At 43.4% G+C, this 19474-nt stretch overlaps 2 protein-coding genes across 3 annotated transcripts; one reads left to right on the top strand and one right to left on the bottom strand.

Annotated features, from left to right (window-relative positions):
* Window positions 1-1651: 1651 nt before the first annotated feature.
* LOC120441894 (dynein heavy chain 5, axonemal-like) lies at window positions 1652-8813 on the top strand. The gene is made up of 6 exons (XM_039617389.1): window positions 1652-1721; window positions 6364-6563; window positions 6656-6844; window positions 7450-7582; window positions 7660-7856; window positions 8149-8813. Exons 1-6 carry the CDS (start codon window positions 1682-1684, stop codon window positions 8374-8376), a joined length of 987 nt encoding a protein of 328 aa, XP_039473323.1. The 5' UTR covers window positions 1652-1681; the 3' UTR covers window positions 8377-8813.
* Window positions 8814-9041: 228 nt separating this feature from the next.
* cavin4b (caveolae associated protein 4b) lies at window positions 9042-17616 on the bottom strand. Of its 2 annotated transcripts, none has more exons than XM_031726294.2 (3): window positions 17505-17616; window positions 15644-16158; window positions 9042-12059 (listed from the first exon to the last, which is right to left on the bottom strand). In XM_031726294.2, the coding sequence occupies exons 2-3, from the start codon at window positions 16004-16006 to the stop codon at window positions 11484-11486; spliced, it is 939 nt and encodes a 312-aa protein (XP_031582154.1). In that variant the 5' UTR covers window positions 16007-16158; window positions 17505-17616; the 3' UTR covers window positions 9042-11483. The 2 variants fall into 2 exon arrangements, with proteins under 2 accessions (XP_031582154.1, XP_039473325.1); XM_039617391.1 differs by lacking the exon at window positions 17505-17616 and adding an exon at window positions 16816-16944.
* Between the last annotated feature and the right edge of the window lie 1858 nt (window positions 17617-19474).

The following is a 19474-nucleotide window of genomic DNA, read 5'->3' as shown; positions in this document are numbered from 1 at the left end:
GATAGATGATAACAAGTAAGACTGGTTTCTGAGTTTTACAGCTGGGGTGGACGAGGCTAAGCATCAGGCTTTCAAATGAATTAAAAGTCTGTCTGGGTCTTTGGTTGATTAATAGACTGGTGTGAAAATTGCTGCCACACCGCCCCCTCGGCCTGTGCTTCGAGATTTCTGGTAGTTAGAATGACTCGGGGTGTTGATTCATTTAAACTAACATACTCATCCTGCTGCAACCAGGTTTCTGTAAGGCAGAGTAAATCGATTTGTTGATCAATTATTAAGTCATGTACTAACAGAGACTTGGAGGAGAGAGACCTAATATTTAATAATCCACATTTCACTGTTTTACTCTTTGGTTCAGATGTGGATACTGTATTGTTCTTTCTTTGTGATTTTTATGTTTAAGTTGTTTATTGCTGGTTTTTGGTTTGTTTTTGTCTTTTTGGGAGCTGACACAGTCTCAATGGAGATGGGTTTTGGGGGTAGCAGGAGGAGAGAAGCTGCAGAGAGGCGTGTAAGACTGCAACTCTGCTTCCTGGTCCCAACTCTGGATAGTCATATTTTGGGGGGTTTAATAAATTGGTCCATATGTCATGTTGGAACTCTGTTCAACTGCATCGTCTCCTTTTAAAGAAATACTTTCAGTTTGACTGTGGGCCGCATTTAAAGGTTTCTGGGGACATGAGGTCTGTGTGAAGAGGAACTGAAGCTGCTCTCTAGTTTAAACTAAAGCTAATAAAGTGTATTTATATTGCTTTTCACAGATGAAAATAAAATCACAAAGTGCTTCACAATACAAAGAATGAGAATACAACATATAACAATGTCACAATAAAATACAACATAAAAACAACAAATGAGTTGAAAACTTGTCTATATAAAAATGTCTTCAGCTGTTTTTTAAAAGAATCTGAGCATAAAAACAGTGAAAGAGAATCCCACAAATGTGGTGCCGCTGCCTGAAAGGCCGAATCACCACCAGCTTTAAATGGAGTGCGTGGGACCATCAGCAGACCCTGACCTGATGACCTTAGAGCTCGGGAAGATGAATGTGGTTTCAGCAGGTCAGATAAATATTGGGGAGCTTGACCCTTGGCCCTAAAGGTTAGAAACAAAATTTTAAAATGAAACCTAAAACCAGTGAAGAGAATCCAAAACTGAGATCTTCTCTTGGAGCTTGTTAAGAGTGCTGCAGCATTCTGCACAGTCTGAAGACGATTTAAGGCTGATTTGTTAAAACAAGTAAAAAGATTGTTACAGTAGTCTAAATGGGAGGAAATAAAAGCATGAATAATCATCTCAAGTTCAGGCTTTGACACCATTAGTCTCAGTTTTGAAATATTCCTTAGATGATAAAAACAGTTCTGGAACAGCTGCTCGAGTGACATCGAGATGTCTGTTAGATTTGTGTTCTCATGAGTAAATATATTAATTTATCTTATGTTGTAAAAGACGTTTTCTGATTGTCATTTTATTTTGGAAATGATTTTATTTTGGTGATTATAGGTGACTTCACTTCCTGCTCCGTATGTTGTGAAGCGCAAACTGCTAAAATGAACGTATGGTTTTCTCTCCGGTGTTGCTGACTATAAAAGAAACGGGAAAAGTAAGCAACAAACCAAGTGTGTGCATTATTGAGAGAAGATGGCCGAAGAAGAAGAAAACTCTTCGAGCTCAACAGGTTATGGGCCCAGGCGTGACACAACAGGAGGAAGATGGCAGAGGTTAGTGTTCAACGGAGACGAAAACAGTTATGAACTTTGGGAAACAAAGTTTCTCGGCCACATGCGGATCATTGGTCTAAAGAACACTATATTATCAACCACTAACCCAGATGCAGAGAAGAATGCTGAATGCTACGTGATAGGTTTGTAGCATAAACGTTAAGGACAATTTACTACACAGCTAGAGCAAGACACGAGTAGGCAAAGTTCTTTAAGTTTCTCGTGCACAGGAGAGAACTGGACAAACGCCGTTCCTTCGCTTGACCCCCGTTGCTCTCGTCCGCTCCCCCGTAACAATTACATTAACATATGACGTCTACATACAAACAAAGAGTACCTTGCCTGTGCGTTGTGTAAGTATGTTTGTGTGTGTGTGTGTGTGTGTGTGTGTGTGTGTGTGTGTGTGTGGTCAGAGTGTGACCCCATAAAGACTTCCCTAAACCTGCTGGTCTGGAAGTCCAACAGTTCATCTAAACAAAAGGCACTTAGCCTAAAACAGACATAAATACGTTTATCCTACCACAAAGCAATAAGAGAAGGTACGACCTCTCCCATGCTCCCAGGATGTGGGTGTGAATGCCAGAACACTCTGGAATGCACACAAAGTCTTTGCAGACTCCTAAGGATCACACATCCTATCACTACACAATCGATTATACACATCTAAGCATATATGGTTAAATATTTCTAAGCATAAATGACAATCAACAATATAAACCTGACACTACGCCGAACTGATTCAGTTTCTCGATGATAAAAGCCTTTCACTGGTAATGAGAGATGCGACTGACGATGGAATACAGCTTTAAAAATACTATGTGACCACTACGATAGTAAAGGCAAGCCCAGAACCATCACACTGTACACAGAGCTGACGTCTTTACAGAAGAAACCAGATGAGACAGTGACAGATTATATTATCCGAGCTGAAAAAGCAGTGACCTCCCTAAGAAATGCTAAAGAAGTCATCGGTGATGGACTTATTATCGCCATGATTTTAAAGGGGCTTCCTGAAGCTTACAAGCCATTTGCTATTCACACAACTCAAAGCAGTGAAGATTTAACATTCACACAGTTCAAAAGCAACCTACGAAGTTATGAGGAAACACAGAAATTCAACAACAAAATAAAAGCGGATAATGTGATGAAGGTTGATTTAACCTCAATCACCTGTCATGGATGCGGAAACCGAGGACATTTTGTAAAAGATTGTCACCAAAATGGGAACACCTAAGTGGTGTAGCTACCATAGAAGCTTGACACACAGTGATGAGACATGTAGAAGAAAAACCAGGTACAGAGATGATGTGAAACTAACTGTAGAAAAAGAAGAGGACAAGAAAGAAGAGCAGACTTTTGTATTTAAAGTTAGTCAAAGACTTCTGCCTACTGACATAATAAGAAAAGGACTAATGGTGGACTGTGGTGCTACTTCACACATCATTACGGAGAAGAACGAGTTCATAAAGTTTGGGAAATACAAGGACACTGTACCACCATCACACTGAGAGATGCTCTGTTCATCCCTTCCTACTGAAAAAACAGTAATATTCCGGCAGCTGGGGCGCCAAAATAATACCAGAAAATAACAGAAAATAACTTTGTCATAAAAATACGGTTATTTTCAGTAATGACAAGACAGTTTGTTGCCCTAATTTTACATGGGATTTTGCCTTTTTCAAGTGCTTTTAAACATTAAATTAGGAACATGTTAATGTGATTAAACAATGAAATTACCTATAAACAAGGTCAATGAATGTGGCAATATGAATAATAATACTTACATGTACAGAAATATACAGTTAACAGTTGGTTTAAATAATAATGGATTGCATGCCCTGGGACAGACTGACAGATGTTAGGCTGCCATATTGCACCATCGGACCCTCTGGCCATCACCAGTAGGCGGTAGGTGAAGTTTCTTGACCAAGGACACAACGACCGAGAGTGTCCAAGCCGGGGCTCGAACCGGCAACCTTCTGATTACAAGGTGAACTGCCGACTCTTGAGTCACGATCGCCCTAAATAGCAATAATAATTATTATTATTAGTATTTGATGTAAAAAAGTTTATAAGAATCATTTTATATATTTTTCCATAGCATTACATTTGCATTTAACAGTTCAATCTTTCAAATAACGGACAAATACTTTTATATTAGAATTTTTTTTTTACAGTGCAGTGTTAAGTGCATTAGACCGGACAATGGCACTGAGTTCACAAGCAGTTCCTTCCAGTCTCTTTTAAGGGAAAAGGGCATAAAGCATGAGACATCTGCACCATATTCTCACAGCTGAGAGGCAATGGAGAACTCTCTTTGAAATGGGGAGGCGTCTTTTACTAGAAAAAGGGCTGCCAAAAGAATTATGGCCTTATGCCATTCAAAATGCAGCACACACCCGCAGATGCTACAGTAACAGGACTAAAAGTACACCATATCAGATGTTAACAGGGAAGAGACCAGATCTCTCAAAACTGTGGATATTTGGGTCAGACTGTTATGCCTACATATATGATCACAAGAAACTTGATCCCAGATGTGAAAAAGGAATATTTGTGGGTTATACTAAAAATAGCCCAGCATACCTGGTTTATATCCCCCACACAGGAAAAGTGTCAAAAGACAGACTCGTGAGATTTATCAAGAAGAATACTGTTGAACAACAAACACAGACTGATGAATATGACACAGAAATTCAGACTTATGAGCATGTAGTGCCTTCAAAAGAAAGTACAGAACAACAAAATGAAAATGCAGCAGAGAACAGACCTCCTAGAGAAGAGGAAACCAACACAAATGAACCAAACCTTGACACAGAAAGAAATGAGGGTGATGAGCAAAACCAAACTGAACGCGATCCTAACAGAGAAAGAAAACCTCCAAAAAATTTAGAGGATTACACATCTAACTGCAAAGAGTTAGCAAATGTAACTTCTGTAAGTGTTGATTATTGTTACAGGGTGTTACAAAATTAATATATTGTTAGTGCATATTGTTACTTGTTTTTAATATAGTTTAAAAAGCCCAACTCTGAGCACAGTCTGTGCCCAAAGGACTGACAGGAAATTACATACTTTTGCAGAGCATGCTTTTGCAGGCAGAAAGTGAAACTAAGCAGAGTGTTTGATCGCAACCTAAAGTGTGGTGTGATGTGGAGAGGAAGTATATAAAAAACTAGGCTTCCTTTTTGTGCTTTAGACCTGGGCTTGTTTGTTCATGTTTGAAAAAGGCCTCCACAACAACAAATGCAAGTGCACTGAGAGCATCATACTTGGTGGCTAACCATATTGCTAAGGCTAAAAAATCATTCACTATCGGTGAAGAATTGATCCTTCTGCCACTAAAGACATTTGCTGTGAACTTTTCGGGGAGGTGGTGGCTGCAAAGCACAGGTACCTCTGTCGGCTAGCACCGTTACTCGTCGCATTAAGGAAATAGCAGAGGACATTGAGACACAGTTGTTGGAGAGAATTAATACATCACCGTGGTACGCTTTGCAGGTTGAGTCTACAGATGTGGACAATAAGGCAATACTACTTGTCTATGTGCATGAGGATATGTTGTGTGCACTATCGTTGACAACCAAAACCACAGCTGCAGAACTATTCAGGTCACTGGATGATTATGTATCAGGAAAACTTAAATGGTCTTTTTGTGTTGGCATATGCACAGACAGAGCTGCTGCTATGACCTGACGCCTGTCTGGTTTGACTACTCGGATTAAGGAGGTTGCACCTGAATATGAATCAACACATTGTGTCACTCACAGAGAAATGCTGGCTAGCTGAAAAATGCCACCAGAACTTAACAGCGTGTTGAATGATGAGTTATTAACCTTGCAGTACCATATCACCCTATTAGAGCACTTCGCTCTCACACTGCAGGCCTACTTGTTGTTCCTAGAGTATTTAAAAGTAGAATGGGAGGCAGAGCCTTTAGTTTTCAGGCCCCTCTTCTGTGGAACCAGCTTCCAGTTTGGATTCAGGAGACAGACACTATCTCTACTTTCAAGATTAGGCTTCAAACTTTCCTTTTTGCCAAAGCATATAGTTAGGGCTGGACCAGGTGACCCTGAATCCTCCCTTAGTTATGCTGCAATAGACGTGAGGCTGCCGGGATTCCCATGATGCATTGAGTTTTTCCTTCCAGTCACCTTTCTCACTCACTATGTGTTAACAGACCTCTCTGCATCGAATCATATCTGTTATTAATCTCTGTCTCTCTTCCACAGCATGTCTTTATCCTGTTTTCCTTCTCTCACCCCAACCAATCACAGCAGATGGCCCCGCCCTCCCTGAGCCTGGTTCTGCCGGAGGTTTCTTCCTGTTAAAGGGAGTTTTCCTTCCCACTGTCGCCAAAGTGCTTGCTCATAGGGGTCATATGATTGTTGGGTTTTTCTCTGTATCTATTATTGTACGATCTACTGTACAATATAAAGCGCCTTGAGGTGACTGCTGTTGTGATTTGGCGCTGTATAAATAAAATTGAATTGAATTGAATTGCTACATGCTCGGTCAGCCCTCTTTAAACCTGCTCTGTTCTTTCCACCGTAACGTTTCATCCATCAGATTATGAGAGAAACCTCAAACCCTCCAGGTCTCCAGAAATCTTCCTGACTCTTTCTTCACGTCTGCTCTCCAGGTGAAGTCCAGTATAGCGGTCGGGTGACGGATGACTTGGACAAACGGCTCCTCAACACGTTCACGAGTGTCTGGTTCAGTGAGAGCACCTTCAGTGAAGCATTCTGCTTCTTTAAGGGCTACAGCATCCCTGCCAAGGCGAAGAGCATCCTGGAGGTCCTGCAGCACATCGAGGGTCTGCCGCTGGTCGACTCACCGGAGGTTCGAGCACGCTCAGAGACGGGACGCGTCCACACTGAGGCAGTACTAGCCCAGTCACATGTCACAAAAAGCCTCTGTCCTCCTGTTTACAGGTGTTTGGACTCCACCCCAACGCTGACATCACCTACCAGACCAACCTGGCGAATGACACGCTCAGCACCATAACCAACATCCAACCGAAGGACACCGGAGGCGGGGCCGGGGAGACCAGGGAGGACACTGTGCAGAGACTAGCCAATGAGATGCTGGAGAAGCTGCCACCTGACTACATCCCACATGAGGTGTTTGTTTAGCACCGAACGGCCGACCCAAAACTCGAGGAAGAACACAATCCCACCAATCAGCCGCCAGCTAGCTCAGCTTCGCTTAGCATGAATACTGGAAACAGCTGAGCTGCTGTGTAAGCAACAAGCTGCAAAGTTAAAAACAAAAATGTGCTCATGTTCAAAGCAGCTTTGTTAGGCTGAAGAAACACATGCAGCTCTGTGCAGCTCAAACAAACAGTGTGCTAATACACGAGTGTCAGAGATGCAGGTGAGCAGATTTGGGCACGTTTGGACCGAGCCAGGGTAACTGTTTCCTGTTTCTAATGTTTATGCTAAGCTAATGTTATTGAACTTTGACAGGAAGTGAAAAAGAATGCAGAGATCAAACTATGACAATAAAGCACAGTGTGGTTGTACTCTAGAGCCCGGCTGCTGACCCCGACCGTCGCCCAGTGAATGATGGAAACGAGTGAACAGATTTCAGACAGCAGATTTGTCAGCGTCTGATTCTTTTAGATGAATTCAGACTTTAAATCATCAGCAGAATCTGAGCATCTCTGAACCATCAAACACGTTCATGAGTCCTCTGGAGAAACATGACGTCTCTGTGTGTTTTGAAGGTCAAAGGTCAACTCCAGAAGATGGGTCCTCTTCAGCCAATGAACATCTTCCTCCGACAGGAGTTGGACCGAATGCAGCGTGTCATCAGCAGCGTACGGAGCACGCTCACTGACCTCAGACTGGCCATCGATGGTCAGTCACACACACACACACACACACACACACACGTTCACTGACACTCGATCTGACTCGTGTTTCCGCCGTTGCAGGGACCATCATCATGTCTGAAGACCTGCGCTGGGCCTTGGACACGGTCACCCTTAGCAACGATGTCACCAAGATGATGAGGGAGGACATCTCAGCTCCGCCCCCTGAAGATGTGGGTGGAGTCTATATCTATGGCCTCTTTCTGGATGGAGCGGGATGGGACAGACGTGGCGCCAAACTCACTGAGGCTCCGCCCAAAGTTAGTTTGTCTTTTTAAAATCAGTGTTTTTTTACTTCAATTAAAATAATAAACTGAAGCTTTAAAAAAAACTTCAATGTTCAAACAAAAGTCCAACGTTTTGCTGTTTCTGTATTTTTTGGGGGAAATTAAAATAAAAACATTTTAAGAGTTTTTAAAAGATTAATCTAATGAAAAATTATGAATTAATAATTGATTTAGAAACTAAATCTAAACTAAAATTTAGGAACTAAATGAAATCAAAGTATTTTTGGTTTTGCTCAGTAATAATAAGTTTGTCTCCGCCCCTCAGGTCCTCTTCACCCCCCTCCCTGTGGTCCACGTCTTCGCCGTCAGCTCAGCCAACATGGCCGACAGTAAGCGTCCCCCTGGCGGCGGGGGGGCGGTCAGCCTGTACTCATGTCCCGTCTACAAGAAGCCTCGACGCACCGACCTGAACTTCATCTTCTCCCTGCAGCTGAGGAGCGTGCAGCCGCCCGAGCGCTGGACGCTGCGAGGCGCCGCGCTGCTCTGCGACTGAAAGTGATCCAAACGCTGTTGTTCCACAGACACTGACAGACACTCACCGTGGGGCTCTGCTGTGTCTCACTCAGTTTGAGCTTTTTTTATTCTGATTTTCTGATGTTTTCCATTTTTCTTCAGCACCAAACATGTTTGTAGGTTTTTAGTCAGTTAAATTTATGAAAATCAAAATGTTTCCACCTCTTCTCTCTGCAAGTCTCTAATAATAATAATAATAATAATAATAATAATAATAGTAATAACAGTAATAATAGTAACATTAATGATTTTGTATGTGACCTCACACAGTAAAGCTGATGTGAGGATCATCACAGTTTCGGTGGTTGTATGAACTTAGAATGCATAAAATAATAATTTGTTTTAATTAAAAAAACTTTCCGTCTGTCATTTCCTGATTGTTTCAAAATAAAAGTCCCCTGTTTCATGTTTTGAAGGTGAGGCTGTTCCTGTGATGCCTTCAAATCTGTTTCACTCTGCAGTTTTTTACAGTTCAGACCCAAAGTGACTCAAACATTTACTTAAAAGAGGTTTTTGTTCGTCTGGGTTTTCCTGCTCAGCAGCGCTAAACAGGCAAAACACACAAACAGGAAGAAACAGGAAAATATGTGTTTCTGTGAACAATGCAGCACCAAAATGAAAGAGCAGGATTTAATGATTGACAAAAACATTAAATGATCATGTTTATTTTCACATCAATGTTCCATCGTCCTTCTTTTAGAAGAAGTTTAGAAATTAAAAATACTAATAACACAGCAGGAAAAAGCCGACAGCACGAGTCCTGAAAGGCTTAAAGAGAAAATAAACGCACAAAGAATGAAACAAAAAGGCACAAAACCTCAAAACAAGAGAGAATTAAATCTGACCGACACACAAAGATGCTAAAAACCCCAAACATGAACCTGTGAGGTCATTAATGCCTCTGTGTGTGTGTGTGTGTGTGTGTGTGTGTGTGTGTGTGTGTGTGTGTGTGTGTGTGTGTGTGTGTGTGTGTGTGTGTGTGTGTGTGTGTGTGTGTATACATGTTTACATGTCTTTGTGGGGACCAAAATGCCCGTCCCCACAAGTTTGAAGACATTTTTGAGACTCAGGATGTGGTTTTAGTGTCGGGGACAGTCAGGTCAGGGTTAGGCATTCAGTCTTAATGGTTAGAGTGAAAGGCTGAGGAAAGCATGATGTCAAATAGATGTCCCCACAAGGATATGAAAACACAACCGTGTGTGTGTTACTGTGAATTTGTGAGAAAAGTGAAGATTTCAGAATCAGTGAGAAATGTTTCATTTCCTGTTGGTGAAGAAGAGCAGACTCCTCTTCAGCCACAGAAATGAAGAAGCTTTTATTTTGACGAGCTCAGCCACGAGCAGAGGCGACCCTGCAGAGGTGAAGGTCACAGTCAGAATCAGCGCTGGTGCCAGAGAACCGCACAAGGACGGCCTCATTGGTCACGAGTTCATTATGTGACGGTAACAAGCTGATTATTACAGGACAGGAAACACACGTCTGCTCATCAAACACCAGCTGCTGCTGCTTTTATCAGTCTGCCAACAAAACCTCACAAGAAAGAAGTTTTTGTGAGTTTGCAGCGTTCCTCTAAACTGAAAACTAAAACAGACTGAAAATGGGAGCATGCAGCCACACTCGAGTCAGGCAGCTTAAATGTGTTTGTCTTCATCTGTAGTTACGTTTCATTGGCTGGAAATGTGCTAACTGGAATCATTCATGAGTCCAGATGAACAAAAACAAGTGTTTACTGCTCCACGCTGCAGGAATCTGAATCAAAATCACTCAGACGCGCCCACGTAGGCATTCCACTAAAACCATGTGACCACCTTCACCTTTAAACCTGTCGTGAATACAATTTTAGACTCTTCACTTTATTTTGAAAGAACACATTTGCAGGAAGTGCGGCTGCTGCAGAAACTCTTCACCTTTCACTGGCTTTAATCTTGAAGGTTTCTCCAGATGTGGAACATTCATGCTAAACATTCAACATCTGGCGACCGTCTCCATGTAAAACACTGACAAACTCAAACTTTATACGTAACTGACAGATTTATTCCTCCATTTTCAGGCATTTCATAATGAACTTGGATTAGTTTGATGATTTTATTCATGTTGGTGAATAAAACCAGCCAAGAGGCTGATTCCTGCAGAGGAGGAGGCAGAGCGGAGGAATCTGCAGGTTCTGTCTCTAACACACAACCAGAGCTTCAATCATAACGAGCACATAATAAAAGCATGATCCCCCCGATCGACTCTTTCAGCCTGTTTCCTCTGGATCGAACAGGATCTAACAAACCCCAGCTTCTGCTGGGACACTGGTCATCATGGGAGGAAAAAGATGGCTGCCGTGTTGCCGTTTCCTTTCTTACACCAGGGTTATACTTCCTGTATCTGTGGGTCTGAGTTTTTAATCAGAGGATGAGCTTAAAGCTTTCAGTCTGCTCTACAACCCACCACCTATCCACACGTCTGCTAAGTGACTGGAAATCAGTAAAACTTCTACCAGACTTTAGTAAATATTGCATTAAGATGAGCAGACAGGTTTTAATCTCAGCATCGCAGAGTTTTCAGGACACTGGAAGAGTTCCTGCCGTGGATTTAGATGTTAGTGTTGTGTGGATGATCCCATTCTGTGATCTTTGTGTTACTAACACTGATGCTGCTCAGCCGTCCTGATCGCTGCCTCCACTTTAACCAGAGGCTGTAACCTCTGATCATTTCACCTGCACCGACAGTAAAACTCTTCTCCAGAACCAAACGTGCCATAAACCCATCACAGCTTCATCATCAGCTCAGTCTCAGCAACATGCAGCAGAAACTCTGCAGGGAACGTCTGAAGTCTGTTCTTCAGTTTTCCAGCTCACTGTTTATTGAACATGAGACAGAAAAATAACTTCACTCAGGATTTGATGGTAAATGTCCGGAAGCACAGTTGGGTTTGATGTTCAGTCTGATTGGATCTGTTCTCTGCTCGCTTCCTTCAAGTGTTCAACACAAAATAATCTTTATTTTATTTTTTAATGAATCATTTATTCTTGTACAGCTACCCAAAAACCTTCCTCTCAGTGTGTCTCAGAAGTCCAAAGAAAGGGCCCAGATCTGGTTTTAGGACAGCTGCTTCATGTCGTACATCGGCACCTCAGATCCCTCCGCTCTGCCCTCGTCTTCGGCCGGCCTGGCGGCATGAGGGCTGGTCTTGCGGCCCTTGGGAGGAGGGACGGGCAGAGCTCCTTCCGTGACGCCCTCGGCTCCCTCCTGGCCCTCTGCCACAGTCCTCTCCTTCTTCAGGTTGAGCTTGGCTGGGACACTCTTGGTGATGGTGTCCTTCAGCTTCTCTCCCGACTGCTTCAGCCTTTCGCCGGACTGGCGGATCTTCTCGCGCCTCTCGGCCGTCACGATGCGCTCACCGAGTTTGTTCACCTTGGTGCCCAGGTTCTCGCGGGTCTTGGTCATGTTCTCCTTGGAGAAGGTGGCTTTGAAGCTCTCGATGCGCGTCAGCCCCGTCTTCTTTATGCGGCTGGCTGCCGAGGAGTCAGCCTCCTCCACCACCATGTACTCCTCGTCCGACTCTGGAGGGAGCTCGAACTTGTCGGGCTCCACCTCGGCTCTGGCCCGGGCCCCGCTGCTGCTGGGCTCCTCTGGCTCGTTTCCCGGGGCGACGGATTTCACCTCCTGGTCACCCTGAGAAACAGAGAGAGAGACTGAGAGAGAGAGCAAAGAACAAGCTTGAAAACAAACCGATTCAATGGTCCATGTTTTTTGGTGGACAAAGTTTAGCAGTGATGTCAGATGTAATTGTGTCTTTGTCTGAAGTGTGTCGTGCAGACTTGTGCTGGGCCGTGATCCTGCATCCAGAAATAACCTGCAGCACCTGTTTCTGCAGCTCAGCGCGCGCCTGCAGGAAGCTAAACATATCAGCAACACGGGATCGCTTTCAGCTCCAGGCTGCGTCACGCCGTGCATCTGTCTGTAACTCTGAGATCAGGTTACACAGAAAAGCAGACAGTGAAGCTAAAGCTCCACAGTCCCACTCATTCATACTGGGACCTGCCCAGTAAACCTGCAGTCTGACCCCACAGGCTAACAGACACCAGCAGCAGGTGTGCTGCTTAAACCAGCCTCCAGTTCAATCAACTCAATGAAAACAGTCCAGATGAGACTGTTTATAATGTTGATCTGCCGTGAATTAGATGTAGATGTGCTGTGAGCATCACGTGCAGCAGTTTGGACACCAGAGCGGAAAAGAGCCGATCAGGAAATCCGAGCCGCCATCCTGTCGTCTCAGGAAGCTGAAGTTCATACTTTGACGATGGGATCCATAAACGTTGGGCTCAAGTTACTTTGAAATGTCGGCGTTTACTGAATGCAGATCACATGGAAATGAATCTAATCAGCAACATGATCCATGAAACATGGAATCCAATCTGATTACTTATGGATGGTTTGAAAACAAACATCAAAGCTGAACTGATGTTACAAAATGTTCAGATTCTGGAAACTATTTTTATATTCAGCTTTTACATTTGGTCGACTTTAATCAGCTACATGAACACTGTTATTGCCGTCACACTGTTTATTCCTCATCAGTCTGTTTGATGTTGTAAAAAATGTTTTTCACGTCATTTTTTAAAGTTTCAGGTGAATTCTTTTCCCAGTCTGCTCATCTTTGACTTATTTGTCTGAATAATCCTGCAGTTAAACCCAAATGAACCTGTTCCTTAACTTGTAGTTAGCATGCTAACAGAAGCATCACAGGTATGATGTGACACCTGATATGTTTGAGCTGATATTTCCACAGCTCTGATGAACACAGCACACTCAGCAGGAAGCAGCTAACGAGCTAAAAGAAAGCAATGGTAAAAAATCAGCCTCTAAATCGCTCTGATCATCCTGCTGTCATCAGGTTCATCTGTGCACAAACCGACTGTGAGGCTGTTTGATGCTGAACACACAGCAGTGACCGTGTGCAGCTTTCTGAAGGTCATCTTTCCTGAACTGAGACCAGAACTGAAACCTGAGCTGGATGGACTCGTCCAACAGCAAACAGTTTAATCATTTGACTCATTCTTTATGGTTAAAAAAGGAAACTCGGGGACCTCTCTGCTCTGCCAGACTGCAGGAGGCCAAGTATGGAGGGTCGAAGGCTATGCGCCCATCTGACCTCCTGACATGGGTTGTGTGCTGACTCCCCACAGCTTTTGCTTCCACTGGGAGGATTTCCTCCATCAGTCTAACTGGGAGCAGGCAGCAGCTAATGAAATGATTCACTGCCAGAGAGAGAGTGAGGGAGGGCAGACAACTATATTAGGAGATGGAGGAGCTGCAGACTCAGAATAACCTGGTTTGTCAGCAGTCAGCTGGCTCAGTCACTTACAGTACAGCAGCTCTGTGAGCTCAACATGCTTTCATTTTGGAAAAGAAGCAGCTGGGAGGTGTTTCCTAAAGAGGCCTTGGTGGATGTGACTGCCTGCTGTGTAAAAGTCACAGCTCTACATGAGAGGAAACTCCACAGTCACAGTGACGTTTATTTAGTCAGAGTGTGATCGTCACTCATGAAGTCTCTGAGAGCTTCAGGATGAGCACACGTACCAAACATCAGCGTTCGTCTAAGAATCGAGAACGTAGCGTCACAGGATCTAAAAACATCTCGAGTTGATGTGAACATTCACAAAACGTAAACATGGAAGTTTTTCCTATTTCTGCTTCCATCCCACACGGCGTGATGTTTGTATTTCTGTGTGACCTCACTGACAGGACTGCAACCTGACGCAGTCACAGACCACGCCCTGCAGTCACCGCACTAGCTTACATGCTAACTTGAATGCTAAATTCACTGCGTCACTTAAAGTGAACGTTTTAATGTTTAACAAGTGCTTAAATCAGCTGATTCTTCACACAGTGAACTAAAAGCAGCGCTCTTTGATGAAATTCGGGTTCATTGTGTTACGAAGCATCGGTGTCTCTTTATTGCATAAAATTTACAGATGTGTGTTTGCATCTTTGAGCGTTGCTGGTTTAACAGCTCGTCTTTGTGTAAAATTTTTGCCCAACTCAGTTATAAAAACATAAATAATAATCTTTTTATAACAGATAATAATAATAATGATAATCTGAAATCAATAATACGTGAGCTGCACACAAGTCTGAAATCAGTCCTGTTTTACTTTAGTTTTCTACAGTACATGACTCGCTGCGAGGTTTAGATCTGTGCGTAACCTTTCAGCACACTGAAGCTTATCCAGGGCTAAAATAACCGCGTCACTGTCATGCTGGCAGCTGCTAACTGTGAAGGCCAAAGAAGTAAAATGAATCCTGGTGTGCTTGTTGCTATTTCAAACCTCAGAGGTTGAGACTGAGACTTTCATCGGCTGGTGCGAATCTTAAAAGAACTCAGATGTGAATCAACAGTGACATAAAATAAAATGAGATGGTCACAAACATGTTCTCAAAGAACACAACAGTCATGTTAAACTCCAGTAAAGATCACAACTACACTGCAGCTCACGTTGAGTTTAACATCAGTGACCACCGCCCATCAACAGTTTGTGTATTTCATAAAAACATCCTCTGACTTTTCTTGGAATTAAAGTTCGCCTTCCAGACCTGCAGGTGAGCGAATGCCTATTTTAGACATAAACCAGCTGGATCCACCTTTACAGTCATCATTCGTCAAACACCAGCTGGCCTTTTTAACTTCTACAGTCCAAAAGTTCAGTTTGTGGCCTGATGAAACCGGCTGCCAGGATTACTGTGGACTAAATAAATAATGATGCAGAGGTTCAAACCCCAAAGTGAGCCAATCCATTACTCTGGCTGCTTAATACAGAAATAAAAGAAAGTCCTCTTTCTAAGATTTAGGATTTTTTGTGGTGATAAAACAATGCTAACTGCACTGGTGCTGTATGGTAGGAGCATTTCACCAGGCCACCTTTAGACACAGACCAGTAACAGAGGCTAAACCAGTCCCCCGGGCTGGTAGCTCCAAATGATATCTTTATTATTGGAATTGGTTTTGCTGGTGTTGACTGTTGACAACTGCTGATATGCCCGCTTGGATCCAGTTTAGTTTTCAGGGTTCATTTGTTTAGTTTGCGTTTGTCATTTCAGATCTACTGAATCAACCATCCACTGATCTTCAAACAAGAAGAACTACGTCAGTAATCCCTTGGTTGGATGTCCAGAAGTTTCCAACATTCCTTGATCCATGAAGCATCACATATTAAGAACAAGAACTTTCTGATACACAGAACGCATGAGAGTCTTACCTGATAAATGACCACCCTGAACTTGTTCTTGGCGAGGAGGTCACCCTGAGTGGCCTCCACCTTCTTGACCCTGATGTTCTGGTTCTCCACACGCACCCTGACGTCCTTGATGTGCCGGCTGACCTTCCGTGTTTTCTCCAGCAGCCGGTCGACGGTAGAGCTGGTGTTGGCGTGCTCATTGGTCAGTTTGACAACATCGGCCTGGATGGTTTTGACCGTGCTCTCCAGCTCAAGCTGACGCTCCTCCATGCGCTGCTGTGTGACCTGGACGCTGTCCATGAGGCCCGCCACGCGTTCCAGCAACGCCATGATGCTGCCCGCATCATCTCCGCCACCAGTCGTCATCCCCGGTTTATCGGTCATTCTTGCTGCTTGGTTTGCTGGTAATATTCTCGTTGCTTGGTTGATCGATTGTTTGTGTCCAGTGATCCAGAGAAGGAACAAAGTAATGAGGAAGAGGAGGATGAATTGGACGGGCAAACTCCAGTAAAATGTACTCCAGTTAAGAGTGAAATCTGAAAGAAGATGTGAAGAACAAAGATATGAATTCGAGGATGAGTGTCGAAACACGGAATATCCAAAGGAAGACCTCAGAAAGGAAAGTTAAAGAAAGCAGGAGGACCAGATCACCCCTCTACGACTGGAGGTTGACCCTGAAACTGTTCAGATCAACTCATAGACTCCACCCTACTGGGAGAGAAAGGGAGGGGGGTGGGGGTGATTGGAGTCAAGAGGAGGGACGGAGGGAGGCTAAAAAGAGATGAGCCAAAATGCAGTGGGAGCGTTAAAGGGGAAGGTGGATCGAAGCTAAAATCATCTTTAATCAGTATCATAGCTGCTGTTTAAATGCACCCAGACTGTGAGGAGCTACAGAGCAGTGAGGATCACGTTGATCTGATTTGGTAAGTCATGTTGAGGCCCTGAGGAACACCGAACTAGCCAAAACGTTCCATCAATCAGAGGATTTTTAAGTGGATATTACGGGAATGCATGTGTTAATGAGCGAGAGAGATAAAGAGTGACATGGATCCCAGCTTCTCTCTGTGTTCTCGGCTGCTAAAAATACAGCGAGGGTAAAGTGACTCCCTGTGCTTCTTTGGGACATGAGCATATTAAAAGGAATGGAAACCCCCCTCCCATCTATTTCTCCACATCCATCTATCCCCCATCACCTTTTCACTTGTTCTGTCTTAATCCCTCCCTCCAGGTTTAGACGTTTTTGGCACCCCAGGCCTCCAAATGAGCATTCATGATGCTAACACTCGCCCTCACTGCCATCTTTGTTCTTGACTTGAGCCGGGGAGTCCAAGTTTGGATAAGGAAGTGGAGCAAGAGATGGGAGGAGCAAGCAGTTAACATCACGTTGTGATAGGCTGAGTTAACTTTCAGTCAAAGTGAACACATTTTAAAATCATGTCAAGCTCTGCTATCTCACATGCTAATTTTCCAAACGCCAGATTTTAGTAGGAGCATAAAGAAGTGTTCAGTGGGAACGCAGAGGCACAATCGAGCTGTGACAGGAGGCAGAAACACTTAGTATTGTTGTTTTATAACACTTAATGCTTCTTGATAGGTTCAGTTATACTCGTCTGGGTGCCGGAGTTTCTGCTTTTACTGTATTAAACTCTTACAAAGCTAAAGTTTGAACCGGCCCAACAGAACCACAGATATATTCTTTTTTATTCATATTTGTCACGGGATGCCGAGGCAGGCCGTGTGTGAATATGAGTGGACCCAAAATGCAGACTGCTTCAGTTGTGAGCGAGCTTTATTAACAAAGGGAAAACCAATAAAGACGAGGAGGAAAGAAACCAAACCCTAAGAATAAACTAAACTGGGAAAAGCTACACCAAAAACTAACCTGAAACCTTGAGGTGAGGAACGTAGATGCAGGGAGAATACACCAGAAACTGACGGGGAACAACACAGACGAAACAGCAACTAACAGAGGCAGACACGAGGTTAAAATACACAGAAGGATAACGAGGGAATGAGACACAAAAGGAGGGCACAGCTGGGAGTAATCAGACCTGACGAGACAGGGGAAGAGTAAACTGAACACACTGAGATAAGACACAGACCGTCACAATAAAACAGGAAACACATACACACAAAGACACAGACTAGCAAACGCGGACTTAACACAGGAGTAGACGGCAGAACAGAACAACACTAAACCGGAGGAAGAACAGAACCAAAATGACACTAGTAGAAAACACAAAACGCTGGGTCAAAAGGACCCAGGATCGTGACAATATTATAAACTGATGTCACCCACTGAGTTGTAGCTGGCACCTACAGTTAGCACATAGCATGTAGCCTTTGCCAGTTAGCTAATTTATCACGTTTGCAGAACCACCACCTGTGGTTAATGGTGCAGCTTGCCCATTAAACCCATAAGTTAGCAGTAACATACTGGTCTTCCTAGAAGTTCAGCTTGAGTCTTCCAGGTACAGACATATAGTTGGTTGACAGTCTGACAACTGCGGCTAATTACTGCAATGATAGTGAATAAAAACACGATCCTAGAGAGGTCGAGCGGGGAATTCTTTATAAAACGACAAAGGGAAGAAGGAAGAGGAAACACCTGTGGAAATGTTTGGACATTTACTTTAGGAAAAATGGGAAATAAATGCAGGGATTTATTGCAAACATGCAAACATACATGGAAAAATAGTATCTAAGGCAAAAACAGAGTTTGTAGTGATTCTACCTTGATACTTAAAAGTCAGTATTCTTTATGAACACCTTTATTCTTCAGCTCAGTCTGAACTCATCTCTGTAAGTTACCACTTCAGTCATGCTGGCGTCCGGCTCTGGGGAGGCCGATCCATGACTGACAGAGTTCCTGTTTCTATCCAGATGTGCTTTCACTGCACTGGCAGTGTGTTTGGATCATTATCATGCTGAAACATGAAGCTGCTGATAACCAGATGTCTCCAGATGTTCCTGAATGGTGGCTCAGATTCTGATGTAACTTTTCTGAGTTCATAATTCATCAGTTTATCAAAGCTCTCCAACACCACTGACTGACCTGCAGCTGAAGGCCTCACACTTCGTCTTCTGTTTTTTAAGGATACACTGCACGCCATATGCCAAGTTTCTAGCCAACAGCTCTTTGGGAGTCACCTTGTTGGTGCAAAAATACAATTTTATGTCCATTTGAAAATGAAAAACTAAACAAATGTTTGGTTTGTGACCTGCTTTTGAGCTTAAAGATACAAAACTCGGCTCTTTGCTTAGTCATCTGTTATGTTTGGACACAACTGGACACACTGGTTCATTTCTTGAATTAGGAGTCTTCTTCTGCCTGAAAGATTCATAGGTCAGATGTAGTGGTTCAACAAACCCAAAAGCCCTTCCTCTGAAAATGGTGAACTGAAAATTCATGAAAAACCAGCCAATGTCCTTCAGAAAGCTGAAGATCAGTTTAAAGAAATTAGGCATGGTTCACGACTTCTGCACAGAAGCACACATGGTGGTAGTAACTTGTAAAGCTGTAAAGGCTAATGCAGGTTTAACAGGAACATGCTGCCATCAAGATGACGTCTGTTTCATGGCATTTTGTTCTGTAAGGTTCAGCAGGATAAAACCAATCATAATCATTGGTGGTCTGAGCTTTCTGATTTTCTGTTAACATCTGTGAACATACAAAGATCAGAAACATAATCCAGCTCCTGCTTTTGAAGCCTTTTTAATCGTAGCCCGACCTCACCAAGAAAGAAAGAAGAGCGTTCAAAGCTCTGACATGCTACCCATCATTACTCTAACCTTCCAGAAGAAAACAGAGAATGAGGGGAGGTGGGCCAGAATCAGGTGAAGACAGAAGGG

The sequence above is a fragment of the Oreochromis aureus genome, linkage group 9, assembly GCF_013358895.1.
Source record: "Oreochromis aureus strain Israel breed Guangdong linkage group 9, ZZ_aureus, whole genome shotgun sequence".
NCBI lineage: Eukaryota > Metazoa > Chordata > Actinopteri > Cichliformes > Cichlidae > Oreochromis > Oreochromis aureus.
The sequence above is the reverse complement of the archived record's forward strand: the minus strand, read 5'-3'. Positions and strand labels throughout refer to the sequence as shown.